General features: G+C 43.3%; 1 protein-coding gene across 1 annotated transcript; it reads right to left on the bottom strand.

Annotated features, from left to right (window-relative positions):
• Positions 1-1,226: 1,226 nt before the first annotated feature.
• Positions 1,227-27,369, bottom strand: chd2 (chromodomain helicase DNA binding protein 2). The gene is made up of 38 exons (XM_080002279.1): positions 26,991-27,369; positions 23,485-23,716; positions 23,171-23,257; positions 22,696-22,757; positions 22,103-22,237; positions 21,684-21,866; positions 19,320-19,459; positions 16,880-17,105; positions 16,677-16,777; positions 16,529-16,570; positions 16,213-16,391; positions 15,990-16,114; positions 15,240-15,456; positions 14,760-14,849; positions 14,467-14,657; positions 13,661-13,849; positions 13,402-13,564; positions 12,666-12,818; positions 12,010-12,081; positions 11,556-11,705; positions 11,311-11,459; positions 11,122-11,218; positions 9,854-9,946; positions 9,582-9,755; positions 9,054-9,223; positions 8,590-8,631; positions 8,348-8,487; positions 8,011-8,149; positions 7,339-7,489; positions 7,130-7,252; positions 6,509-6,628; positions 6,268-6,408; positions 5,984-6,097; positions 3,894-4,072; positions 3,573-3,672; positions 3,263-3,446; positions 2,130-2,376; positions 1,227-2,007 (listed from the first exon to the last, which is right to left on the bottom strand). The coding sequence occupies exons 1-38, from the start codon at positions 27,050-27,052 to the stop codon at positions 1,695-1,697; spliced, it is 5,475 nt and encodes a 1,824-aa protein (XP_079858405.1). The 5' UTR covers positions 27,053-27,369; the 3' UTR covers positions 1,227-1,694.
• Between the last annotated feature and the right edge of the window lie 374 nt (positions 27,370-27,743).

Genomic DNA, 27,743 nt, shown 5'->3' with positions numbered 1-27,743 from the left:
GTCTTTCCCTTTTTGAACCTTTCCATTGCTCTGGGTGCAGTTTGCAAGGCGTGACCGCCCCCTGGTGGAAGAGCTCCACACCCGCTGTAGAAACACTTGGGAATAGAGTACAAAGCAGCTCAGGAAACAAACCGTTTATGTAACAAAGTTTTTTATTACATATGTTTGAACATATGTACAGCATGTTTCCCATGACGAGTGGTTTTTGTTGTCACAAATATAAATTATTTAGGCTTATTTCAGAGAACATAAAATACAGGAACTTTGTAGCTTGCGTTACTGTAGAAGAAAGGTGTGTCGGCTATTCTAACAGGTTCTTGGAAAGAAAACTGAATGACCGTTCGATTCCCCCTCGAAGAAGTCGCAGAAGCAGAGCACGTGGTCCCTCCACCAGTTCTTTCATCCAGCACTAATACAATTCGGAGCAATATATCAAAAACATGACTTTTGTTTTGTTTTGTTTAATACTGCATCCTGTCCACGCCAGACCACGGTAGTGTCCATCGATCCATACCAAACATGACCACACACAGAAATAAGGCACAAATAGAGAAGGTGACCAGAACAAAGGAGGAGGTGAGCGCTGGAGCAGGACCAGTCCGGTTTGGCACTGAAACAGACCCATGTTTGCTGCAAACATAATCAATGGTTAGCGAGTCGACTCCCAAAACACCCCAAAAGAAATCCACCAACATCATAACACGAGTCTCTGGAAAGTAGAGGAAGGGAAAACAAGTTTATACAGATTTATAATACGTTTCCTACACAGATGGGACACATATGGCGAGATTAAAGTCATTTAAATAGAGCATGTACCATTTCTTAGAGGGCAGAAAGGTTTTGTTTCTTAGTGTTTTTCGGCATTTGCACTATTCGTGATAAATACTGATCAGAAAGCTTCCAAAGTGGTCATGATGGGAAAAGAGGTTTGTGATGATTTGTGATGATTTGTGGAACTAACACCATTACACAAACTGGTGACAAACATTAATTTGCTAAAAACCTCCAACTTCCTGTTGAAAAACCATTTGGATAAATCTACTGGTGTGGTTGAAATATGAAATAACATCTCAAATCAAAAGTTAATAATAATAATAAAAAAATTATAATTATAATAATTATAATAACAACAACAACAACAACAACGTAACACCAGCCCAATGTGGTGGAACAAATGCACCCCCCCCCCCCCACCACCACCACCACCAGACGATTTGGCTCCGTGATGCAACGTTTCCAACGAGCGGATGAAAAAACATTATTCGCACAGGGAAAAAAAAAAAAAAAAAAAAAAGTCCAAAATATTTTCCAATGACAACGATTTTTTCGAGACGTGAAGACGAGCGTCCCGTCTCGGATCCTTTAGGATTCACTTCATACGTTCACTATTCGAAAAGGCCAAACCCTCCAGGCACTTTGAGAATCACGCTTTTTTTTTTTGTTAAGTTTTTTTTTGTTTTTTTTCTTCCTACATTTTCCTTGGATTAGAGAATAGTCCACGGGACTAAGCTTCCTCAGGCGTCTCTCACAGTCTGAACAGGGACTGATCAAGTCTTTGATTCAAGATGGTTCTGGTTCTTCATCACCGTGAAGATGATGAGGAAGCATTTTTCGTTGTTGTTTTTGTTTTTCTGGAGCGCACCTTCCCGACCCGCCGCGGCGGCTGCTTCCGTTCTGCCGCTGCAGCGGGAGCTTCACGTCTTCCTGTTGTTCCAGGACGACTCGGCCCCGCCCTTCTGCTCCGGGGGGGAGCGCGAGTCCTGGGGGGACTTGTGAGCCGCCGGAGGGGAGCGGGGGTCCGGCATGGAGGAGGAGGAGGAGGGCGGGGCCCCGGGGGGCTTGTCGGCGTGGAAGGAGGGCCGGTAGTGGTCCGAGCCCCCCGGGCCCGGCGACGAGCGGTGCTCCGGCATCCTCCTGAAGTCCTGCAGGGGCCCGTCCCGGCCCTGGTGGTAACCCTGGTGAGGGCCCCGGAACTCGTCCGAACGTCTCCGCTTGCCGTCCGGGTGCCTGGAACGTAGCAGCGCAGCACACGGGGACAAACAACGTTCAACAACTGGATAAAGAACGACTCCCATCCCACCGACTGAACGGTTGCCACATGTTAAACCGCCGCCGCGTCTGAATCTGACCTGTCGTAGTAGGGCCTGTGGCCCCGGTGGTCCCAGTCGTTGCCGTACTGCTCGTACGGCCGCTTCCGGGGGGAGCTGTTGTTGCGGTAACCGCCCGAGCTGCGGTACGAGTCCCCGTGCGGGCGGCGGTCGCCGTAGTGATCCTTGTAGCGGTGGGAGTCGTACGGGTGGTGGCGCTCGCCCTGCCACGCCTGGTTGCTGTTCCCTGGGTAGTTGTACTTACGCTCCCGCTGCCACTCGCCGCGATCTGAGGGGCCAACCAACCAAAGCAACTCTATGAGAGGAGTGTTTTTGTAAATTACAGTTAAAAAAACCTGGACCTACTCTATATTTCACATTACTCAATATAATACAATATATAATATCATGTATAAAATAATATAAATATATAATACCATATAATACAATATATAATATATAAAATAATATTTTATTTAATATAATACCATATAATATAATGTGATGGTCACGGTTATTTGCACCACTACGTACTTTTGGATAATAACAGAACTGTATTTGTGTTGCATTATGTTTATAATGCTGATAATGAGTTTTCCTTTTTATATATTTTTTTTACATCTAAACTTCATAATTTTGTTTGTTGTTGCCGACGTTGAGGGGGATCCGTGGAGTTCCATGTAATGGAATCAAACGCGTGGAAATGACGAAAAATGTTTTGGATATTTAATGTTATGTTTAATGTTGTTCTATTGGCTGGGCGGTGTTTGTGCCGTATTCAGGGTTCTGTCTAGTCATTAAACCCTTTTCCAGGACATTCCAGGACAGATCTCCAAAACTAAAGTCTGTGTTCCTTATGTGAACATATTTTCTAATAGGCTGCCAAAATGTTCAATATTTCATCTTCATTATTATTATTATTATGTATTTTGTCAAACATCTTGACCAACCCAGGGATTAATAAACTTCCTATCTACAGCAGGGGTCTCAAACCCCAGGCTCAGGGACCACATCGGGCCTTGGAGATCCTCTAACGCGGCCCCGCTGCACGTTTACAATATACAGATAAATAACGAGGCTTAACTAAGCCAGACAATTCTACGCCATGTTTTCAGAATATAAAATAGCAGACAGCCTGGCCTGGGGGCCCCCAGCTTGTGCTCCGGGCGCCGTACCGTCGTTTCCAAAGTGCCTCTTGGCGCCCTGGCCGTACGGGTCCCTGTGGTGGGCGTGGGGCCCCTGCTGGGAGAGCTGCGACTTGGAGGACGACTGCGACCCGCCCGAGTCCCGGTTGGAGCCCGAGGCCTCCGACCTGAAGGGCTTCCCCCGCCCGGAGGCGTCCTTCTTCTTCTGCTCCTTCTGGGAACACACAACGCACACACACACACACACACACACACACACACACACACACACACAGGTTAGACGCGACGCGACCACAAGCGCCAGAGTCTCTCCCTCCCTCCCTCACGGGGCAGGACCCACCTCTTCCTCGTGCGAGCGCTTCTTCTGCGCCATCTTGTAGAGCTTGTGGAGCTTCTTGGCCCCAAACTCCGTGAACTTGGACACAAAGATCCAGAGGTTCCTGGGCAACAACGGGAGGAACGGACGGTGTTAAAAAAACCAAAAAACAAAACAGGGGCAATCCGACGGCTGAGGTTCCTAAAACGTCTCGTGACATCATCTGCTTGGACCAGACGCTACTATTGTGGCGCGCAAAGGGGGCGCCACAACTATAATACACTGACTTATTAAACCCTTTTCTTTTTCGTATCCCATTCTGCGGTGACGGCGCGGGCCGGGTACCTCCGCCAGGCGACGACGTGCTCGGGGTCGTTGTAGGCCTTCAGGCACTCGGAGATGCGGTCGCCGATCTTGAGCAGGCAGGTGCGCGTGTGCTGCAGCTGCTCCTGCACCGTCAGGCCCTCGTCCGGTTTGTCCAGCTGCTTCAGGGCCTTCTTCACCGGCCGCATGCGCTCCTTGCACTGCGGCGGGAGGGTTTTCGGGTGGGTCGGCGAGACGGCGGCGGGCGTGGAGGGAGATCGAAAAAATATTTAATGGTATACACGGTGTATCAACAGAAACGAACAGCCTAGTACACGTATGTCATATACTATGTAGTTAATAGTGCATAGTAACAATATATGATGATGCTAGTAGTACTTTGTTCGTAGTTTGTTGAAATATGCTATAGTAATATGAAATATGACATAGTATACAGCCAATCTATCTGTCTATACTTCAGTAAGATACTGTAGTAGAAACAAGCTAGTTAGCACAGTAATAACTCACATCTATATCCTATATCTAATGTAATCTTTGACCCCATAATAATTCATCCTGTGCATTGTATCGCATTTTTATTTTCTTTGCATATCTTAATATATATTTGCAGATCTGTCAACCTGGGGTAAACATTTAGAGTACCATGACAGTGTAGCAGGGAGTCTCTCTGGTGTTTGAGTTACTGCAGCTCAATGACTCCATCAGTTATTCACACCGTAGCCTCCTCATAACGAGGCTCCTCACATCGTATGTATGTAGATACTACAGCTAAATATATATGCAAATTAATCTTGTTAGGATATAGCCATGAAATGCATCATCTCCTAAAGTTACCAAACACAATAATCAGCTAGAGATGCACCGACTGCAATTTTCTTGGTCTATTTAGATTCCTGATTCTTTAAAAAGTCTGACCTGCAGATTATGATTTCCCATCTGCTGTACGTCATAACAAATACATCCCATGATCTGATCACGCTCACGTGACAGGACAGCTGCACATACTGACTTCCACTGCAAATGTCAGTTACCACAACAGTGAGATTTCTGATTTTGACCCTGTGTTTATTATTGTTCATTATTCACTATGGAACAATAACAGAACATGAAACTGTCCCTGAGTTCTAGTAAAATAGAATACGGGACTAAGAGACCAAGTTTCAGTAGAATTCAACCTGCAACTCTCACTGAGTTGAGTGCATTAAACCGTTTGAATCAAATGGAACGACACGTTTTACTGAGTGACTTGTCAAGAACCGAGTTAAAAAAAAAAAAAAAAAAAAAAAAAGAGTCAAACTTTTCATCACGAGTGGAGCTCCACTGTGACAGCGATAGAAACGCAGTCTGCACAGTGTTAGAATATTGTCAGCAGATAAATAATTTATAATAATCTTCTGTTTACCTTGAAGAACCTTCAAACAGCTGACATTTTCTCTCTTTTGCTCTTTTTTGAATGTCAACTACGCAACTGGGTTACATTACGTTGTATCGGGTTTGAGTATTGGAGCGTTTTTAGGAGTACAGTACATAAGCACAGTATAGGGCGTGTACATTTGACTGGCACAGAATCTGAAAATATATCTGACGCTGATCATCCGATCACCGGTCATGGCCGATTAAGATGAAAACCGACCGATGCACCTCACGTTAAATGTTTTCTTTTTTTGTTTAGCTTCAGCTGGCTTTTCGTGCCTGCGTATTTGACCAAGAACTGCGTGGTTGGTACACAAAATTCATGTAGGTTGTCAGGTCTGTATCTGACAACTTTTTGGCTATTTGTATATACAGGTAGTCCTCACTTAATGACTGAGTTCTGTTTCTAGGACCAGGTCGATAAATGAGGACCCGTTATTTCATGGTAAGGGGGCGTTGCTGGTATATATAGTATATACAGTATATATAGTGGATATAGTGTATATATTGTATATAGTATATATAGTGGATATAGTGTATAAAGTATATACTTTATAGTGGGTATAGTGTATATAAATTCCTTTTATATGTAAATGTACCTGGAAAATACAGCTGATTCTGATAATACTACTAATACCAATAATAATAATATATAATTATAACTGGAGGAAAAATATAAACAGAGATGAGAGACTCACGATGCTGAAGGTCTCCTGGTCCAGTTCATCGTCCTCCTCTCCGATGGGAACGGGATCAGAACCAGCAGTGATGTGGACCGGGCCTTGAGTTTTCTTCCCTTTGGCTCCTTTCGCCTAAAAGTCAAATGAGAAACAACGGTAAGATGTGTTTTTGTTAAAGTTGACACCTGAACAGGACTGAGCTGCAACAGATGCTGCGGCTGGAACTTAAATAAACCTGACATGAGTGTTTTCCTTATTTGTTTTAAAACAATTAGAAAAGGAAAAAAGCCACGCTGAAATACCTTTTCCTTTTTGGACTTGGGACCCTTCTTGTCCTTATCGCCTTCCTTCTCCTTTTTCGGGGTTCCCTGTTTTTCTTTGTTCTCTTTGTTGTCCTTCTTCTTTTGCCTCTTCTTGGCGGGGGACTTTTCCGTTCCCTCGTCCTGAGAAAAACATGAAAATTCAGACACATCGTCACATCGTTTGGCCACTCGGTCGACACCAACGACTGTGGGGGCTAATGCCCTCGACCTTGTCACTGACCTTGACCTCGCCCTCTTCCGAGGGGTTGTCCGAGGGGCGGGGCGACGAGCCGTCCACGGCCTTCTCATCCTTCATGGCCTTCTCCTTTTTAACACGAGGTTTCCTCTTCTTGACTTTGACCTATGCAGAGGGAGCATCACGTTCAGCGATGGCTTCATGATTCTATTTCATAAGCAGAGACTTCACGTAATGCAGCTTGAAAGGGATTATGTCGTCATTTTGGGGGGAAGTTCCCTCTTTATCCCTCTTGCCCAGATTCAGATGAGAAGGTCAATACGGATGGCAGATTTTTCTTTTTATATTTACTCATCATAAAGATGTGAGATGTGTTGCTTGAATAACTCTGGAAGGTGTATTTCTCAAATTTTACAGGTGCTAAGCTAGTTGAACCCCTTTGCACTCATGGATTGAGCTAACACAGTTAGCATGCTGCCTGTCTCCATCTCACACAGGGATGAAATCGGTATTGACCTCATCTAATCTGGGTAAGATATACAAAAAAGGGAATTTCCCCCCCCAAAAAAGTAGGAAAAACATCAGAATACTTGAAGTATCCCTTGAAGTTTCTGTGATAACAGAATCAACCAAAATACAAAAAAAACAAAAAACAGATGTGCATACCTCGTCCCCTGCTTTGGAAAGGTCCTTGCTGTCCTGCTCCTTCTTCAGCAGCTTCAGGAGGTAGTCCGCCCGCGTCTGCAGCTGCTTGGCCTGAGGCTTCTTCCCCGGGTCGCCAGGTAGGATCTGCAGAGAGGAGACGGATGCAAGTTAGATCCGGTCCGTCGGCGCACACCTTCCAACGCCGCTTCCAAGAGGAGTCTGGTATTTGCCTTTTCAGCCAGTTTGAGCTCGGGATCGGTCTTGATCAGATCCCAGTTCCCAAAGCCGTGCTCGTAGATGCCGAGCAGGAGCTGCACGTCGTCCTGGAGGTCCCAGTCCACGTCGAAGTGGGCGATCTTCACCCTGCACGTCAGCTGGAACCTGGAGAGAAGGAGGTGCGGTCAGATGAGCCGTTCCTACCATATTCATCTCTCCAGCGCCACGCCGCTGTGCAGAGATGAACGATGCCAGAGTTCAGGAAGCAAACATCCTGCCAAGTAGAGCTGCAGCAACTATCACAAATCTGATCGGAATCGCTTCCATTCTGGAGAATCGTTGGATTCCACAATCATGTTTCCATCTAAACTTCAAACTAATGTTAGAAAAGTCATCGTGAATAGAATGGGAATCTGGTGCAGTCAGTCGGGTTGACGCAAACTGTCTACCCAAATTTTAATGTCCAACCGTCCAAATCCAAACACATGGTTGAACATTTGTATAATCCAGATGATCGTGAACAGCTGCCATGTTGGAGCTCCAGCCATGCGCTGAGCCGGCAGACCCCTCATTAGCCGTACGTCCGGGTGGTGCCAATTAGCAAAGTCCAGATGGTTGACACAAAACACGCCGGGTGGACATTTAACTTCCTGAACCAGTTAACCTCACACCAGGGCGCAGCTTACTTGTTTCTCTCAGCGGGGTTGGCGGGCACGGCTTTGTGCAGAGGCTCAAACTCCTCCTCGTGCTGGATGATGGACTTGGCGTTGACCTGAACTCCTGAGATCTTGATGTTGATGCCCCTGCGCTTCCCAGGACCTTTGGCTAAAAGAAGCATGGAAGTGGAAACATGAGCCAGGGGTGCATCACAAACAGTAGACTGGCCTATAAATACACACACACACACACACACACACACACACACACACACACACACACACACACACACACACACACACACACACACACACACACACACACACACACACACACACACACACACACACACACACACACACACACCTTCGGCGGGGTTCTCCTTGAGGTGCTCCTCGTGCTCCTGCACCGCCGACACACAGCTGGTGTGGATCAGCTCGCCGAGCCTCTTGAGGTCTGCGATGGATTTGTCCACGAGCTCAGAGTCTCTGGCGATACCCTCCAGCCTGACGACGGGAACATCAGGAATAACACAAAGTTATGAATAAAAAGCCCGGTTTGTACAAAGTGGTTGAGTGAAATGATTTGTCAACGTTTCAGATAAATACCTGTCGAGCGGCGATCCAAATTTCTTATAGGCCTTGATAAATCTATAAACACACAAAACAAGTTATTGTATGGATTTGGGTGGGAATCACAAGGTGACTCACCATACGATACCATCACAGGTAGCTACAGAATCGCAATACATCCCATTTTGTACGATAGGAAAATAGGCTGAATAGATTTTCAGGAACACGAGGAATCCATATTCTCCCAAACTTCAGATTTAAAGCAGGAAGGTGGAGCTGATTTCAGACTGTCTGAATGTCAATTTGTTAAAGTGGCTACAATTAAAAATGTCATTAATAATCAATATATGTTGCCTGTGTATCGATTGATGCATCGCTGGAGGAAATAACGAGATATATTTCCGCATAGATTTTTGTGTCCCACCCTTAAATATTAACGTAATGAAAACATGTATATCGTCAAAAAGAGAATGACGACAACAAAGAACGAGTGGATTTACCGGCGGATCTCAGCGTCTGTGAAGCCTTCCACGTTGTTTTTTCGGGCTCTGGGGCGACCGCGCCTCTTTGGCCTTTTGTCGTCGTCGCTGTCGTCGGTCTCGCTGTCGGAGCCGGAGGAGCGGTGCTTCAGCTTGGAGCCCACGTCGCTGTCGCTGTCGTTGGCCTGGGCCTGGAGGACAGGAGGCCATCTTTACTTTAACAACAGTCTCTCCCACGATCTCCCTCAGTGTCAATTCAACTGGCATTGGAAACATGTTTACATTGGCCAAACAAAACAGTGAAATGAAAACATAAACAAATGAGTGAAGATAACCTAAAATAAACAGAAAATGTTAAACATTGCTGTTAAAAAGACATAAGTAGAAAGAACCTCAAAAACGGAAAAATGTCTGTATGTTGCAGTCACACACACACACACACACACACACACACACACACACACACACACACACACACACACACACACACACACACACACACACACACACACACACACACACACACACACACACACACACACCCCTTACCCTCTTGTTGGAGCTCCTGCTCCTGGGAAGCATAAAGATGTCCTCCATCTCCCTCTGCTTCTCCTCCTCCTCCAGCTTGCGCCGCTGGTCCTCAGGGATGATGTTGTCCCAGTCCCGAACCATCTTCTCCTCCAGCTCTGGCGCGCTCTCCTCCATGCTGGAGAAGTTGGCCACCTGCAGGACACCCCGTACGGATTACCAGGACGGTCAGACATTTTAAATAGTGGAATGAAGGGGTTGTGAAACCTGGCGTCGAAGGCAGCAACACACACCTTAAACTGGGATAGCAGCTCATCAGTGGCGCTGGAGCCCTGGTCGCTTTCCCTGGTTTCAGCTAACCTCAGGATCTCCTCGATATCCATCTCCTGCAAGAGCAGGCACATCGGAGTTACTCAAGGCGTTGCAAGTAAAGAACTTTTTTTTTTTGTTCAAAAGGTCTTTTTATTTTGTTTTTCACATTATATAACAGGTCCAAACGTGAACAGAAAAATTAACTTCAACAAATCCCGTACCCTCCAGATACCAGACAAACATATGAACATAATATATGGCCAGACATCAAATTTTTAAATAGGTTACGTTGTTGTGTTGTTAGCGTCCAAGGTTAAGGCTGCCATATAGTATACAACCTCCGATAGTTCATACTTTTATATTTATATAAAAATACATATACAATTTTATTGAATATAATTATATTTATTATATTAAATAATTTAACACTTTTTTTTTGTTTTTGTTTTTTTCTTTTAAAAAGGTATTGGTTGACTACCAGTCGAGTCTTTGTAACAACTGAGTCTTCTGGGGACTTCTGGGAAGTTTTGGCGTATGGACACATTTTGCTTTGGTAATACCTTGAACCTCAATTTCATCTCTAACCTGATATGTCAAGTGAAACACCTGCGCCCCTACACCGCAACCATCTCTAACCTAATCTGTACAATAGTCTAATGACAGAGCAAGGGTCTGGTTGGGCCATTAAAACAAAGGCTGAAGGAGGATTCCTTCTTTATCACAATGTGTGTGTGTGTGGATGTGTTTTCTTTGAGGCAACTGAACCAAACAAACCAAGAATCCAACGACTGAATGACTTGCCAAGAACCCACCTCAAAAAAGAATCAAACCCTTCATCACTCCCGAGTAGTCCTCAGTTTCTGAGTGATGAACACAGAGCTGATCAATTAGTGCAGCCTTGCTATTTTGATCTTGCAACACAAAGGCTTATTTCCATTGTTTACTTATTTTTTAACCGGAATTTGACAAAATTTCACACACACCCTTTTTATTACCTCCTAGTCTAGTTTTAATGGCAGCCTGCACCCAAGCTTCTTCTTGTCATCTAATTCTAATGCTGCATACCATCGCGCGTGCGTGCGTGCCACACTGCCCCACACACTCTGCTTTATCAGGAAACGGTTGTGACGTCAGAAAGACCTCACATGACGACGCCCCCGCGGTAGCTACGGCAACCGGGGCGGAAGCGAGGCTGTGTGAGGAATCCCCCTATTATTTTTTACATGCGTTTCCATGACGACCGTTGTACCTGCGGTTCAGATTCCTCTCCCTCTGCCTCCTTGAAAAGATCTTCTGCTCCAAACTTGAGGATGGCCGTGAGTTCTTCTTTGTTAAAGGGATTGGAGCTGGACACAAGACGCAGCGGATGTTAGTCCTGCTTAAAACTGTTCACAGCCCAAAAAAAACGAAACAAAGAAATTCATTACGGAGTCCTCACTTTGAGTTGCCAGCGTTGCTGTCCAGCACGGTTCGACCGGTGGTGTCCATCCTCTGGATGACCAGATGGTCCAGAACCATCTTCTTCTTTGCCCTTTCGATGATGTCCTCCTCCACCGTTCCCTTGGTGACCAGACGGTAGATGTTCACCTGCGGAGTGGAGTGTGTGGGGATGAGTTTAGAACACGTCCTCCTCCTCCTCCTCCATTTAGTTAACAGACTGTCGATCTGGATTCACGTGTTCACCTGCTTCTTCTGGCCGATCCTGTGGGCCCTGGCCTGAGCCTGCAGGTCATTCTGAGGGTTCCAGTCCGAGTCGAAGATGACCACGGTGTCGGCCGAGGCCAGGTTGATGCCCAGACCTCCGGCTCGGGTGGAGAGGAGGAAGCAGAAGTCCTGAAAGCAGGAGAATGTTAGACCTCGCTGTATCAAAAAAGACAATAACAAATCCAAAATATAAAAATGAATGCTTGAATCTATTTCCCCCACGACATGATGTACTTTGGAGGTTTTGTCTATTTTTGTGTCCGTTCTACCATCACATGTCTGCGAGGAGTGACGTTATCTCGTAGCTTCTGGCATGAAAATAACCCAATTACAAAAACCTGTACAACTGAAAATAAAATCATTTAAATGAAAAAGACGAAATGTTATATTCTCCTCGGCATTATTGCCCCTTTTATCGGGTAGTTCTACATACCTCTGAGCCCTCTGCGTTAAAGTGATCCAGTGCTTGTTTCCGAATTTCTCCTTTTATAGAACCGTCCAACCGCTGAAGAGGAAGAACAAAACAAATCAGAGATTTGAACACTTCATATTTAACTTTGGCATCACTCTGCTTTCCCTGCCCTTCATGCCATAAAGCCAGAGCGACAGTGCCACTACAGTCCACGTCAAAGTCACCATTACAAGATTGCGTGTGCATTAAAAAATAACTTGTGGATATAAATAACCACATCAGTCCGCCAGAGAATGTGTGTCGTGCAACGCTGACAGCTGATACCGCTGCAGAGTCTCTGCCCTGCCACAACAACCTTCTCTCCAACACAGCAACTCCCCCCCCCCCCTTTTTTTCCAGTGCTAGCAATACCAAAACACGTTAAAAATGTCAGAGAATAGACTCACTGTTTTTCATTCCACATTTAATGACACTGAGAAGCTGCAGCAGAGTGGTAAGTTTCTCACGAGTAAATCAATCAGCCAGGTTGTTGTAAATGAGGGGAAATTACATTTTAATAACAGCAAACTTGTCCTTTAACGCTTCGTTTTTTTTTTTTGTTTGTTTGTTTTTTTAATCACACGCTGAGGAGGACACGGCAGATACACCTGGAGAGCCACAGGATGAGCGGATGTTACCTGGAAGGTGTAGCGTTTCATGGCGAGGTATTCGGCCAGAATGTCCAACATGCGGACCATCTGGGAGAAGATGAGGACTCTGTTGCCCCTCTCCTTGAGCCTGGTCAGCAGCTTGTCCAGCAGCACCAACTTCCCACTGCCCCGCACCAGGCCCTGCAGGGAAAAGGCAGGACAGGAGCCCAATTAAACACCAATCACTTCCCTCTGCATTGAGACGTCGATGTTGTTGAATCTATTTTTTTTTTTTTACCGTTTTTCTGGTTTAACCCTAGAATGCACAGGCAACTTGACCCCCTAAAGACTGCATGTCAGGTCAAAAATGCCCCCGCATAAAATGTGTTTTTTTTCTGATTTAAAAGTATGTACATATTAGGTAGTTTGATAGACAGAGCAATATAGAATGAACCTAAAAATAAACAATAAAAATAAAAATTATCCAAAAATAAACAATAAACAAGAATTGACTTAATATGGCAATATACAAAAAAACCTTATGATTAACAATAAAAAAATGTTTATATTTATTTTATTAATTGTGTTTATTAATTAATATTTAATTAACCCAACTGAGACACAATGAGTTAACATTATTAAAAAAAAACCTTAAACTTAATTAAAGAATTTTAGATGATTTCAGTATTGTTGTTCTTATAATAAAGCAAGAAAACAAATCATCCAGGTCCATCTTTGACCCATCGTATGGAGGTATATTATGGGATGGGCAGCAGAAGTCTACCTGCAGGTGCTCCTGCTGCGTTTCGTTTTCTCCCTCCTCGGGCTGTTTGATAAGGAAGCCGTGGTTGCAGCACTTTTTCAGCTCCATCACGATGTTGAGGAAGCCCGAGGAGCTGCCTCGGGTCCCTTTGGAGAGGGCTTTGTAGTTCCTGGTTAAAATCCACCTGAAATATGCACAACCCGCAATGAATTAGTCAAGAAGTGCTCGAGAAGACACGTGTTCATTTGAAAGACTTGAGGCGTTTTGGAGAGAGCGTTACTTGTAGAACTGTTTCTGCTGAGCAGACATGTCCACGCGGAGGATCTGCTCCACCTTGGCGGGAAGAGATTTCTCCACGTCTTTCTTGACGCGTCGAAGCAGGAAGGGCTCCAGGACTTTGTGGAGACTCTGGTAGCCATTTTCTCTGCCTTTCCCGTGGTCGTCCTCAAAGTCCTCCCACGAGTGGAACCTGATTCAAAGGAAATGAAAATGGCAATGACATCAGTTTGTGCAATGATATTTGAACACATGATCATTTCCATTATTTGTTGCACATCTGTAAGTTCTGTCTATACAGGGCTGGGTGGCACTTTAAAATAAAAATCTAATATCACAATATTTTTGGAAAAATACCTAATATTCTGGGGATGACAATTGGTGCTTTTACAAAGCTTTGCACACAATAAATATTTCAGAAACACAGATAGATAGATAGATAGATAGATAGAGATAGATAGATAGATAGATAGATAGATAGATAGATAGATAGATAGATAGATAGATAGATAGATAGATAGATAGATAGATAGATAGATAGATAGATAGATAGATAGATAGATAGATATTTATTTTTTTTATTGCCATTTTTTCTCATTATTATTGTCTATTGATTTGATATCAGCTGCTGTGACAATTTTCCTCCAGGGATGAATATAAAATATCTATCGATCTAGCTGTCTGTCTGTCTATCGATATATCTATCAGTCTGTCTGTCTGTCTGTCTGTCTGTCTGTCTATCTACCTACCCTATACAGTGCAGCATCATATTCCTTGTTGGTTTTATTAGATAAACAACTTGTCACGTACTTGTCGGGCATTAGGAAGTGCAGCAGCGACCAAAGCTCCTTGAGGGAGTTCTGCAGCGGCGTGCCGGTGATCAGGAGCCTGTGGTTGGACCGGAAGTCCATCAAGGTTTTGTAGAGCAGTGAGTCGTCGTTCTTCAGCCTGTGGGCCTCATCCACCCCCAAAAAGGCCCAGTTGATGTTCCCCAGTACGCCCTGAAGATACGTGTCATTATATACATTATACGAAAAGAAAAAAGACAACACAGGCAAGATACAGAAACTCCAAAACTCCATTTGGTCATTCATCTCACATACCTTGTCTTTCAGGAGAATTTCATACGTGGTTAAAAGTGCGTTAAAACGAATCCTTTTCGTTTGATGGTTCACCCACTCATAGTCCCTGATCTATTAAAACAAAAATCAACAGAGCATTAATATAAAATATATACATTTCTTAAGATCCACGAAGACTTGAGTAACAAATGTATTTATTATTTATACTTTGTGTCTTATTTCAATTACAGTTACATTGTTTGTTACCATGCAATATAAACAGCCTCCATGCCCCATAAAACTATAAATACTTTGAGAGTTTTCTTTTTGTTATGTAACTCAAAAGCTGACACAAAAGTAACAATTAGTCGTATATAGAAAACAGAAAACAAAAGGGCACATAGCATCTTAGACAAGGCAGAACTAAGCAAGATGATAGTGATCAGGAAAAGCATATTCAAGAAAAAAAAATAATAATAATAAAAAAAATAATAACGAAAAGAATGCCAAATTTCACTCTACCGATTTCCTGCTCATGACGTCCCCGATGTAGACGACCACGTTCATGTTGGGAGCCCAGGTGTCGAACTCACGCTGCCAGGAGGTGAGTGTGGACAGGGGGACGACCACCAGGAAGGGCCCGTACAGCTGGTGCTGTTGGAACAGGTAGGACAGGAAGGAGATGGTCTGGATGGTCTTCCCCAAACCCATCTCATCAGCCAGGATAACACTGTTGCATCTGAGGAGCAAACATTTAAACACACAGGCATCTTTTGACTTTTCTTATCATACCATTATAGGTCACTTGAAACTGCCATCCGAAATAATGATATACAGTTTGTTTTTAAACACGAGAGGAAAGTTAAAGTGGTAATCCAAAGGACGACTTTCTTAAAGAAAATTTTTAAAAAATTCAATGTATCTGCGTTCTGCATGTGGTCCACTATTGATGTTTCCACTGTTGGTGACGGGGTCCACCTTTCCCGGCCCACAATGCAAGGTACGCATAAGGCACAAAAACGTATAGTTGTGACCAGTAACCCGTCGATATGGATAACCATTTACAAATCAAGATTTACAAAAAAAAATAATAATAATAAAGTTGCAATTTCAAAAGGAATTCTGCGACTTGGAGTGTAATCTACCCAACAGACAATCTTATGGATTGCCAATTATATTTCTCTCTACTATATAAAAGAAACATTTCAGAGGCTAGATCAAACCGTTTGAACGGGAAACAGTAAGTGATAACTCCAACCCTCATCTCGGTACCTGCACCAGGAGTGTGCCAGCCAGTTGAGTCCGGCCAGCTGGTAATCTCTGAGCTGCAGGTTCTCATCTCCGATATACGACGGCTGATTCTTTAGAGCCACGAATCTTGGCCTTTGTTTTAACACCTGTGTGTGATCACAATTACAAACCCATGCTTTATCAATAAATACATAAATAAATAAAAATAAAGAGGGGTAGCAATATTAAATGTGTAAAAACCAACCTTGCATTCTTTGGAAGGGACGGATTTGCTGGTGTTTCTGCTGTTGAAACTGTCGATACAGGACTGGAACTTCTTCTGGACCAGGGCTCCATCTTCCCAGCTGCACTCAAAGTAGGGCAGGCCCATCCACTTGCACAGGTACTCTGGTTCATTGGATGACCCTGTTTTCTGAATATGAGCTGTTAATTCATTCAGAAAAGAACAAGAAAATCTTAAAAACACAATAGCAATTATGTAAAGTGAAGCAGCTTTGAAACAGAAGGAGCCCAAACAGAACAGCACATCATACAGGACAACTACAATCAACACAACTTACAGGGAAAGTCTGACGCTCCTTGTGTCTTCCCAGTCCGTGTGGCTGTTAATGACAACATTTTATTTTTATTTTTTTAATAACTCGACAATGACCAGTCAGTCACAAGTTAGTGAAAGAAAAATAAAGACAGACGGACGAAACTTCTCACCAATGATTCTCTCGATGATTTGAAACTGCTTATTCAGGTCAGAAGTCAGCTCCAGTTGACAGTTATGATACTCCACGTCCTCAGGAGATGCCTTGTTCAACCTTCAACATGATTAACGAGACCAGATTATTTATAGCGTACACCTTTTAGGGAGACGTGGTGGAAAAAGTTGATGAGAATACTTTTCTCTCTCTCTCTCTCACCAAGTGTTGAGCTCGTCGTTCTTCTTGATGAAGTTGTCCAGCTTCTTGAGCCCCTTGACCTTCTGCTGCGTCAGGGAGTCCATGCTCTCCCACGTGTTGTGGATGTAGGACCAGCCCTTCCACTTGATCAGGTAGTGCGTCTCGCCCTCGTCCTTCTCCGGGTCGAAGCCCTCGCCCGGGTCTCCGTTTTCCTCCACGGCGTACAGGGTGGTGGGGGCTCCGGTGGCTACGAGACGGAACGTTAATGTGGGCTAAATTAGCCCGCAAAAGACTGTTGCATATTAAATAGTCCCTCCAGGAAATCTGCAATTACAATAATTAATGCAAACTGAACCATACAATTCTCTGCAATAGTTGCGAGAGCTTGCAATTTTTCAAAATTGCATCGAGTTTTCTGCCCTTAATTGCAAAATCAACAGACCACTTAAACGGGTCGCCTTCACCGGCAGCGTCAGCATCTTACACTTAAAACACTCGCACTTAAAAACATTGCTTTGAATTGTTAGACCCATATATATTTAGGTCTTGTGAACAATATACTGTATACTTGAATCTCTCAAATTTAAGTTTAGAAAACCAAAAACATATATCACTTGTCATTAAAAGCAATCGTTTTAAGTTGAACCAATGAGTGGTTTTTTTTCCCCTCCAGCTTACAGCACTGACTTTGTTTTGTGCTTCCTTCATGATGAATTTTAAGTTTATTTCATAAACTGTTATAGACTCACTAAAATCCAGGCAAATGCAGACTATTTTATTTTTTCACTTTGAGCCCAGGGTTCTTTATGATTACTAAAAGCACTAAAATATTTGCCGTTTCTGTTATATGCAGAACGCGTGTTATCATTGGAAACAATTACATCTTTTTTCACTGGAAGCGGGTTTAAGAACGGAATAATAATGAATATAACTGCAGGCGGCAGTACATTGGGTCCAATTTAATCGTGTTGGGTGCGTTTTACAGTTTTTCCCGGGTTGTCTGAAATCGAGCACCATTTTCCGAGTTTACATTGAACGCCACATGGGCTCCCCCCGGTCTGTTGTCTCCTGGTAGCTCATCTTGCGGAGCAACCACTATGCTGTGTACATAGCGCAACCCTCCTGTCTATAAAACAACCGTCCATGTTGGCCTGAATCCAGAATTTGCATTGTTATAACTCACCATGTTGTCTGTGGAAATAGAGTTGCACTGTCCGTGACTGGTGGCCATTTGGTGCCATGTACGTAATTTATTTGTTGAGTTTTACGGGTTTTTTTTGTAAAGTTGAGTTGAGATTTTTACTTTGATTACATTTTTAGTCAGTAACATTTCCATGAAATATGTAAAACGTGGCATTTCTGTGGGTAATTACCATTGCATGGCTATTATTTTTCCGAGACCTCTCTGGATCTTGAACGCATCACTCAGTCGCACATTTCAGTGTTTGAGTGGACCAGCTGAAAACATTTTAAGGGTTACTTTTTATTGTATTTTCCATTAATCCGGCAAAGTAATGTGGACCATGGATTTAAAATATCAATCAAACAGATCTACTGACATCTACCCGGTAAGACACGAGATAAATACACAAGTAAATCGAAAGTTGGGTGATGTCGAAACACTACAGAGTGAGAGTCCATGCCGCACACTGGACACGGTCCAACTGGAGATTCTCAATTGGAATCTGTACATTTATAGTAAATAATATGACGATGTCATAAAGCATCTTACTGTAAATCCCATCTCCATTTTAGGACCAAACGTGACGTGTCAGTTAACCAAGTCCAACTGAATATTTTGGGTCAAAGTTGTCCGGTTTTTCAATAATATTTGCTCTGTATGTGGATTGATTTGGATGAATAAACCACAAGATCCTTGTGACATAGCCATTTAAACAACACCTCAACTATGTCCGTAGGTTATGCCGAAGTATGTCTTCTAGATAGTTTTAGCTGGGTTGTACATATTTTCGCATCAAATGCATTGGCTTGTCTCTGAAATATCGATCTACATTTGGCTGGTTTATCGTTTGACATCTGCTTGGTATGTGGATCGATTTGGATTCAAGAGGTTATTTGTCACATACATCAAACTTTAACCACAAGATGTTTGTGACAGCGTGGTTCAAACAAGACGTGTACCGTGTTCTTGTGTTATGCCGAAGTTGGTGTTCCAGATGGTTTCGGGCTTCAAAATTACGAGAATTTTAGCTCGAACAATAACATTAGAGCTGCCGAACAATAACAGAGCTCCGGCACGGAGGGCTGGACCCCTAATAAACAAAGAAAATAAATAAAAAAAATCCCTTTGACATTCTGCCATTTCCCACAATTTTACAAAAACTAAATTTCATTTAAAATAGATAAAAGAAAACCAAAAAGAAAAACTTCACAGGTTTTGAGAAAAGACAACTCAGCATTTGGGAGGAACTGGTTGTAAAGCAGCAGAGCGATGAGTCACCTCCTTTTTTGCAGAGCCGCATGTCCATGACCTTCTCTATCGTCTCACTGTCGTCGTCCTGCTGCTCCTCCGCCACATCTCCCACCATTTCTATCAGGTCGTCCGAGTCCGTCTCAAAGTCGTGCTGGTCCTCCTTATAGCTGCACGCCATGAAGAGGAAGGAAAGTGTTTTAGTGCAAACTGTAACACCACTTGTACCCCACTCGGAATCCACCTGGTGTCTGTTGTCTGCGGGTGTCAAGAGAGCTTAATTTCATTCTTCTTCAAAATGGAAGACTGATTTTTGACAAATGACTCTCTCTTTTTCACTAAAGACTGAGACACACACATAGGCCCCACTGCCTTACTGTACTGTATGTAGCATAATGTACTGCATACTGTACTGGGTTACTGCATACTGTACTGTAAATGGTAAACGGACTGCATCTTATATAGCGCTTTTCCAGTCTTGCGACCACTCAAAGCGCTTTACAATACACGCCTCACATTCACCCATTCATACGTCGATGGCAGCGACAACCATGCAAGGTGCACACCAGCTTATCGAGAGCACTTTAGGGTTCAGCGTCTTGCTCAAGGACACTTCGACGTGCTGCCAGGAGGAACAGGGGATCGAACCAGGAACCCTCTGATTACTGCACGACCCGCTCTACCTCCTGCCACCATCGCCCATATTGCAGTTCTGTTTGGTGTTACTGTATTGCTGCGCCATACTGTTGTATACTGTACTGTATATCTAAACACATCACTCTATCACTTTATTTACATGCCACTTTACCACCACTACAGCACTTTTTTAAGAAAGGTTGAGAATTCAGGAAATTTACGGGAAAATATTTTAACAGGAGGACAGCGGGAGAGAAGGGTAAAATACGGAATAATCACGGGAAAAACAGGAGGGTTGACAGGATTGTGATTGACGTCTCAAAGGAGGTGCTGGTTTCAATCAGGGAGGTCCCAGATCATGTTCCGGCAGGATCCAGCACAAATGAAGCCCCGATAACACGTCATTTAAATCCCATGGCTTTGTTTTATTAGTTTGGCTTACTTTTTAAATATACATTTTTAATCATAAATATTTTATGGCAATTCCAAACTTTATTCTAAAATTGAAAATTACAAACTCTATATTTATATATTGTACTGTAAATTACCTCTCGCGGCCCACCTGCAGTTCCTTCATGGCCAACCCGGGAAATTTTATATTTATATATCAATACTTCCATATAAATGAAAGTATTGCTCTGCATCAGTATCCTTGATGCAGCTTTCAACCACTAGATGGATGCTGAGCCACACTTATTATCTGAGGTGCAAGAGCAGTCTCACAGGCCAAACAGGGCCAATGGACAACATGGGAAAACCTGGAGCACCTCAAACTCACCTGAAAGGATCTGTGGGAGATGGAAGAAGGAAACATTAGCTTCATCACCAGAGCCACCTACGATGTGCTTCCCACTCCCTTCATCTGCTTCAAAACCAGTCTCTCTCAAGGCTGCTATACCTGGAAACGCAATCAGGTTCTCCAGCAACTGACAAGTAAAAGGACAGCAGCTGGAGCAAAGCACAACTGTTGCCAACGCCCTCTCTCTCCAAACAACTGGCTTCTCGAACACCACCGCCTTCGTACCAGCAGGACAACTCCCAAAGCTTCCAACCACAAGGAGGGAATCAAGCCTGCTGAACACAGTCTGTGACCGGAAGATGCAGGTGGATCTAGACCAGAAGCTCATCTTCCCGCCAGAGATCATGACAACAGATCTCAGGCCGGACCTGGTCTTGTGGTCTACCTCACAGAGATCCCTATGCATTGTGGGGCTCAATATGTCTTGGGAGGCTGCAGTGGATGAAGCGTATGTACAGATAAAGTTAGAATACGCACACATAACCACTGAAGCATTGCAGCAGGACTGGCGAGCATGTGTGCTCCCAGCGGAGGTGGGTTGCAGAGGTTTTGTAGCCAAATCAACCACCGGGCTCCTGAAACAGATGGGAATTCCAGGGCGGGACCTACGGCAAGCCACAAGTTCATTGTCAGAGGCTGCAGAGTGTAGCAGCAACTGGCTTTGGCTGAAGAGAAAGGACCCGATCTGAGCTGCAAGGTGACCATCAACCCATAGGTTGAGAAGTGGAGGGGGGAGCATCTGGGTCGCCAGATTTCTGCCACTCAAGAAATCAAGGGAGTGCTGATTATTGTAAGGGATAGTTACAACAAGCCCTCAACTGCAATGCCGGTTTCATCACATTTGTAAAGAAAGGTTAATCTTATGAGCAGGATTGATGTGTTTCATATAGTACAAGCTAAAGTGGAAAGTGTGGAAAACACCTTTATGATCAAAATAAATAAAAAATAAGAAAACACACCTTTTGACTTTGGTGGCGCCCCGACGCCGAGTTTGTCTCTTTGGAGTGTCTTCTTCCTCATCGTCGTCATCATCGTCATCGTCATCGTCGTCATCATCGTCTTCACCAGACGACTCCTGTTTCCTGGTTTTCCTTCCTTTCTGCTGCTGCTGCTGCTTTTTGGCCGTCGATTTAGTCTGAGGTCTGGAAAGATAAGACCCAGAAACCTTAATTATCGCAGGTGAAGGACCTTGAGACTCTGGAAGGAAGATGTCAAACAGTTTGTCCAGCATTTAACAGTAAATGAAACAGTGTATTCACGTAAAAAGATGTCAATGTGAATCTGCAAGGGAGCAGAAATTAAAAAACAACAACAATGGAGTGAGAGTGGGTTGACCAGTGGGTAGCTGTTTGGTGGCCAGGCGGCGCTGCACCCTTACCTTCTGGCAGGAAGTCGTCTGGATCTAACTTTTTTCTCTTCCTGCTCACTCTCTGCACTGCTGGAATCCTCCTCTTCCTCCTCCTCATCATCATCATCATCCTCCTCATTTGAGTCATCATCTTTCCAGGTATTTCTTACAAAAAGAAATACCACAAGTTCACCCGCTGGGCCAACGCCAATGATGGGTTTTTGCCATTTCAAATTCTTCGGAAAAAGGCCACAGAGTATTCAATGTCAACCCAATTTGATCATTTCCCAGAGCCATAAGTTTGTGCTGAGTGTTGAGTTAAGGCTGAAAAGCCAAGCCAAATTTCGACCCTTTGAGCAAACAGTTACCCATTTACAAATGATGGGGAGCAGAATGCTTTGCAGGAAACAACGCACACAGCAGAACAACATACATATGGATGAATGGTGCAAAAAAAAAAAAAAAAAAAAAAAAAAAAAAAGAGGGAATAAAACAAACAAAAAGTACTATAAAAATAATGTTTTTCTGCCAACAAACTTCTAATCATAACGAAAAGGAATAATAGGAAAATTATGCAGTATAAAAATAAACAGCTCCATCAAGGTAATAATGTCTATACTTACTCTTTTTTCTTTGCCCGCTTTCCTTTCCTCTTGGGACTTTCGCTCTCAGAATCACTGCTGCCCTAAAATCAGGAATCACAAATACAATATAAAAAACCATTAACAACGATATGCAGCTGAATGGATGACTGCACTTCCACATCACATCCACTAGAGAGCATAACAAGACATTAAAGTAAAGAGGTGTGCATTTGATAGGAAATCAGAAGGGAATTGTAATGCTGTGTAATGCAATTAAGTCATATTTGCCTGCATGTCTCATACCCCAATTAGACTTTTAAGACCTTTAAACGCTCATAATCCTGGGGAAAGTTTGACGCCCTTAAAATTAATTTGAGGTGTGCATGGAAACACTCAAATAGCCCAAAATGAAAACAGAATAAAACCCTGAGATGCGATACAAGGCCATGCAACAGCGGCCATGTGGACGGGCATATGAAGTCATCTAGCAGCACCACTCAAAATATATCCTCACCCCAGCTCCAATGTTTAGTCGAGCAGGCTCCTGTCGGCTACGATTTGACCTCCTGACCCCGTACACATCTGGATGTTCCTCCCACATCTGTAACCACAATGCAGTTATTTGACATTTTGTCTAAACTCTCACACCAATTAGCGTTCTCACACCAGAAAGTGTCCATTCCTTCCAGAATAATAGTAGAGCACAGTTTGGCAGAGTGGAAAAATGAGTCACAACACACAACGGCAACTACCAAGACACATACTAAATTTGACGATCTGATAAAGCCATCGAGGACACAAGATATTTTACCAGTGGGCATATTTTACCTTTTTCACTTCTGCCAGACTCTCCTTCTTTCTAACTGGCTTGTCTTTCACTTCTGCAGAGGCTTGTTGCGATTTGGACTCTGATTCGCTCTCTGACCCGGACCGACTCTCTGACTCAGATGAGGAATTGGACTCGGAGTTGCGGGATCCCCGCCTCTCGCTGCCACGCTCGCTTTCCGACTGACTTGCAGATTCTGACCCAGAATGGTTGGATTCCTCTGAAGCCGAGTTGCTGAAGGAATGGAAAGGTGTAAATTCTGTCAGTTCGGCCGAAGTACTGAAGAAAAACAGACGCTGCACTTCATTAGTCCCCTTGGGCGGAGTTGCTTTATTAGAAAAACACAGGCTATATACACAGTACATCAGAATAAGACAGATCCAACACGGAGTGAAGCATTTCTCACAACTCCATGAAAACTAAAAAGGTGACATGATGCTAATTCATTGTATAAATTCTATGGTATCACAGAATCTGTACCATGTATGTACATTACTATATACTTGAGAACATAGCCAGATAAGATCCATGCTGTCCTCAACGTTCTCATAAGCTCTTAATCTCTATGGCAAACCAACCCTCCTGTGCTCAGGTCAAATCATCTGTTATCAGTTCACACGCCCTTCACTTCTTTTCTAATCACAATGTGTCTCATATTCCTTACACCATTAAATGAGTGAGGGAATGAATAGGGTCATTAAGTGGTCATCTACCTCATTAATCTTAACGACTGCAGAAAAGGCCGTGGATATTTATAGAATGTGTAATATTTCATCTTTCTTGACATGTCGCCAATGTAGCTTATTAAGAAGACAAAGGGTTATGTTGTTCTTTGCATGCATTTTTGATTTGTTTTCCTTGTATCGCTTCTTTTGAATAACTTGAACTGCATTCCTGGTATTTAAGGCGCCAAAGAAATGAATCACTTATTATTTACCATTTAAAAAATTTATAAATATATATCTATCTATATCTATATCTATCTATATCTCTATCTCCTTCTTCATATGGAAATGTAATACCAAGAGTGGACAGACAGTGTCACTATATACGTTTAAATTATTCTACAAAAGTACCGTTGACAAATAAATGCCTTGGAAAACTGGTTTGTTTGGGATAACATATGAAATATGACTTCAAAGTATCCTGACATTTCATATTTCTACATTAAAAATAACATCTTGATAACAACTTAATACCTAATGAGTATCCAGGACGAACAAAAATACTTACTTTGTGAACCGGTTTATTTTATTTTTTACATGAACAACCAAATGTTTATTTGTACGTAGTAATGTTTGTGAAGCCTTTTATAATAACATGGATGATTGAGGGGGGAAAAGACTCTACGTCACTGACTAAACCCGGAAGTTCATTAGTGTTTCCGTTTCGCGTCCCCTCGTCCGGGAGGCGGGGCCTCTCCTTCAACTCAAATTCCTATTGGCCGACGTGTTGCTACGTAGAGGGCGAGCCTATCACCGCTGGGTGTGCAGGCTGCCTGCTACCAAACACTTCCGGGTCCACCTCGCTGTAGTTCCACGCTCCACTTTGGAAACAGAAAAGTGCACAGAACGCAAGGGCCATTTTGGGACTTAGGAGAGCAAGTGTCCAGCATTACAAATTGTAAAGTTGTTGAGAAAAATAAAAGGAAACAAGCAAACATAACATTATACTGGGCCGATTTTCAGAGGTGCTGAAGTTGTGTGACACCACAGGGACACTTAACAGGGGTTTATCATCATGTGGGGGAGAAAGTGATCGTTTTACTCCAAACTAAAATGGCTGCCATAGGAGAAACGCACTCAATATCAACCACATAATGTGACTTTTTACTGTGTATTGCAAAGCATCCGCTGTGGTGAGCCTCTATCACACTGCTTCTGTGTTCAGTGGAACAAAACAGCAATTATTTATTGACGTTAGGTAGCACAATTGTGTCGCAAACACCACATTTCCATCATTCTAACTGATATGCATTTCGATTAATACAGCAGGCCACAGCAATTATATACCATACAAATGATACTTTTTTTTTTTTTTTTTTTTAATCTCTTTATTGGTGAAGATGAAATGACATTTTATTTCCTTAAAATTATGAGCTAATGAACACAAGACTAGGTGTAATTACCTGTCTCAACGTACACCATAAAGTAAATAACTGTCCTGTTAAAAGAGAAGGGAGCTTCATGTTCTTAATGGAGTTCACTGTGAGGCCTTCCAGTCACTCTGGAGAGAATAAAGAATTCTTAAGAACACCTAAATGGATTAGTTCTAAAGAAATGCACATGTGCCTATTATTTAACACACACACGTCCACAAAATGCTGCAACATGCATTATCCCATAAAGAAGTTTAATAAGATGTCTAGGATATGATAACATGCATGTTAATCTTTATACATTGACAAATACACTACACAATATGTTAAGGTCGAATAGGTTAAGGTTTTCTGATCCTCTAAACCCAAATAATTTAATATTTACTTTTGAAGCAGATTGCAAAAACACATTTTTTCCCAGTTTAAGACCCCAGGCAAAATATCGCAATGGGCAAGTACAGCAAAGAAACATGAGTGTAACACAGCCCATAGGGTCAGCTGGGTGTGAGCTAAAGCAGGTCTCAACTTCAGTATTGTTTCTGAAAAGGAGATATATATTATTTATATCAATCAAATTGGCTATTGGGGTTAAGGTTTCCTGATTCCCTGAAAACAAGCTTCCCTTTACAAACTACTGAAATGTACCATTCCTGTACAAATGTATATTCTCAGAGGCATTAAGACTTTTAAAGCAGAGTGTGTGTGTGTGTCATATAAGTGCAATTACATAAACCCATAAATGAAACACCTCTCAAAACTTTTAGCCGGAAGAGAAAACCCTATGACACGTATTTGTTGTTTTGACCACGGCCAAAATTGCTTAATGTGCCAACAAAACAACATGAGCATATAACACCCCCCGTGGTAAAAACAGGTCTCAAACTGACGTAGTGTTCCCGAAAAGGAACCAACGTTGATAATAAACACAACCAGAATGGTGCAATGCAGCAACAAAATGCTAAGACAAGGTCACAAGACATTATAGGAACAGGACAACGTCTTTCTCTGCGTTGCACGGCTCCTTTTACGTGCGGCAGAGCTCTCCGCATATGCCAGAAAAACAACAAAAAAAAAAAAACCCAAAACAAAACAAATTTAAAAAAAAAACACAACAGCAAGGCCCGCTACGGAGTGGATAAAACAAACGGCAGAAACAAAACCCCAAAACAAACAAATAAAAAGCCCAGGGTGTGGCTATTAAACAATAGCAAGGTCATCGACGTGACATTCGTGCACATGGTGAAGAAGCGCGTCTCGCCAGGGCGTGTGCGGGCAGGTGGAGCCGCCACGCCGGACGAGGTAAACACGTCGAGGCGACATGTCAAAATGGTGTTAAAGGGGAAAGAAGTGAGAGACGGGGATGGGGGGGGGGGGGATGGGGGGGGGGGGGGGGGGGGGGGGTCGTCGTACCTTGACGCGTTGCTTTGTGTCGAGCCTTCGTCCTCGTGCTTCTTGTTTTTATTCTCCATCATCCTCGTTCGGCTCCCGTTGTCGATATTACGACGCGGCGCTGACAGTCGTCCCGGTGAATAAACTGTCAAAAAAAGTTAGGAGGAACCGCGGGGGAAGCACCATAAAAGGTCCCGTCGAGGTGGCCGGCGCTCGGGTGGCGGTCCGCCGCGGTGCGACGCGACATCCAGGGCCAGGACGAAACGTTAAAACGCGTCGTTTAACCGCTGTTTTGGTTTGTTTTGTTTTTTAATTTTGTTTTTTTTTTTTTAAAAAAAGGTCGAACGGAAGTTAAAGCGGATGAGAATGACTGTCGCTTGGACAGCGTGTCCCTGCACTTCCCTCGGATCAAGCCGCATGCATTAATTCCAACTGCGTCACCGGACCCAAGATGATTTAAAAAAAAAAGAAAATTAAATCGAGGTGGGGAAAAAAAAAATAAACAAACCTACGAACCGCTCAACGTAAACATAGCGACTCCTCTGACAGGACGCGTATGACGGGGTATTCAGTCGTGAATAGTTCAACGATTAGAATTAAAAAAAAAAAAAAAAACGCGACGGTAGTAAAAAATAAAATACTAATAATCCCAAATTGGAGTAATCGCAAAAGAAAAAAGAAAAACAGATTGTGTTCAAGCGGGCTGGCGGGCCCGGTCAGTCTCCATTCAGAGCCTCAGACAGACGAGCAGCTCGGGCGCACCAAACATGGAGG

This window comes from Zeus faber (assembly GCF_960531495.2).
Source record: "Zeus faber genome assembly, chromosome: 6".
Taxonomy (NCBI): Eukaryota; Metazoa; Chordata; class Actinopteri; order Zeiformes; family Zeidae; genus Zeus; species Zeus faber.
The sequence above is the reverse complement of the archived record's forward strand: the minus strand, read 5'-3'. Positions and strand labels throughout refer to the sequence as shown.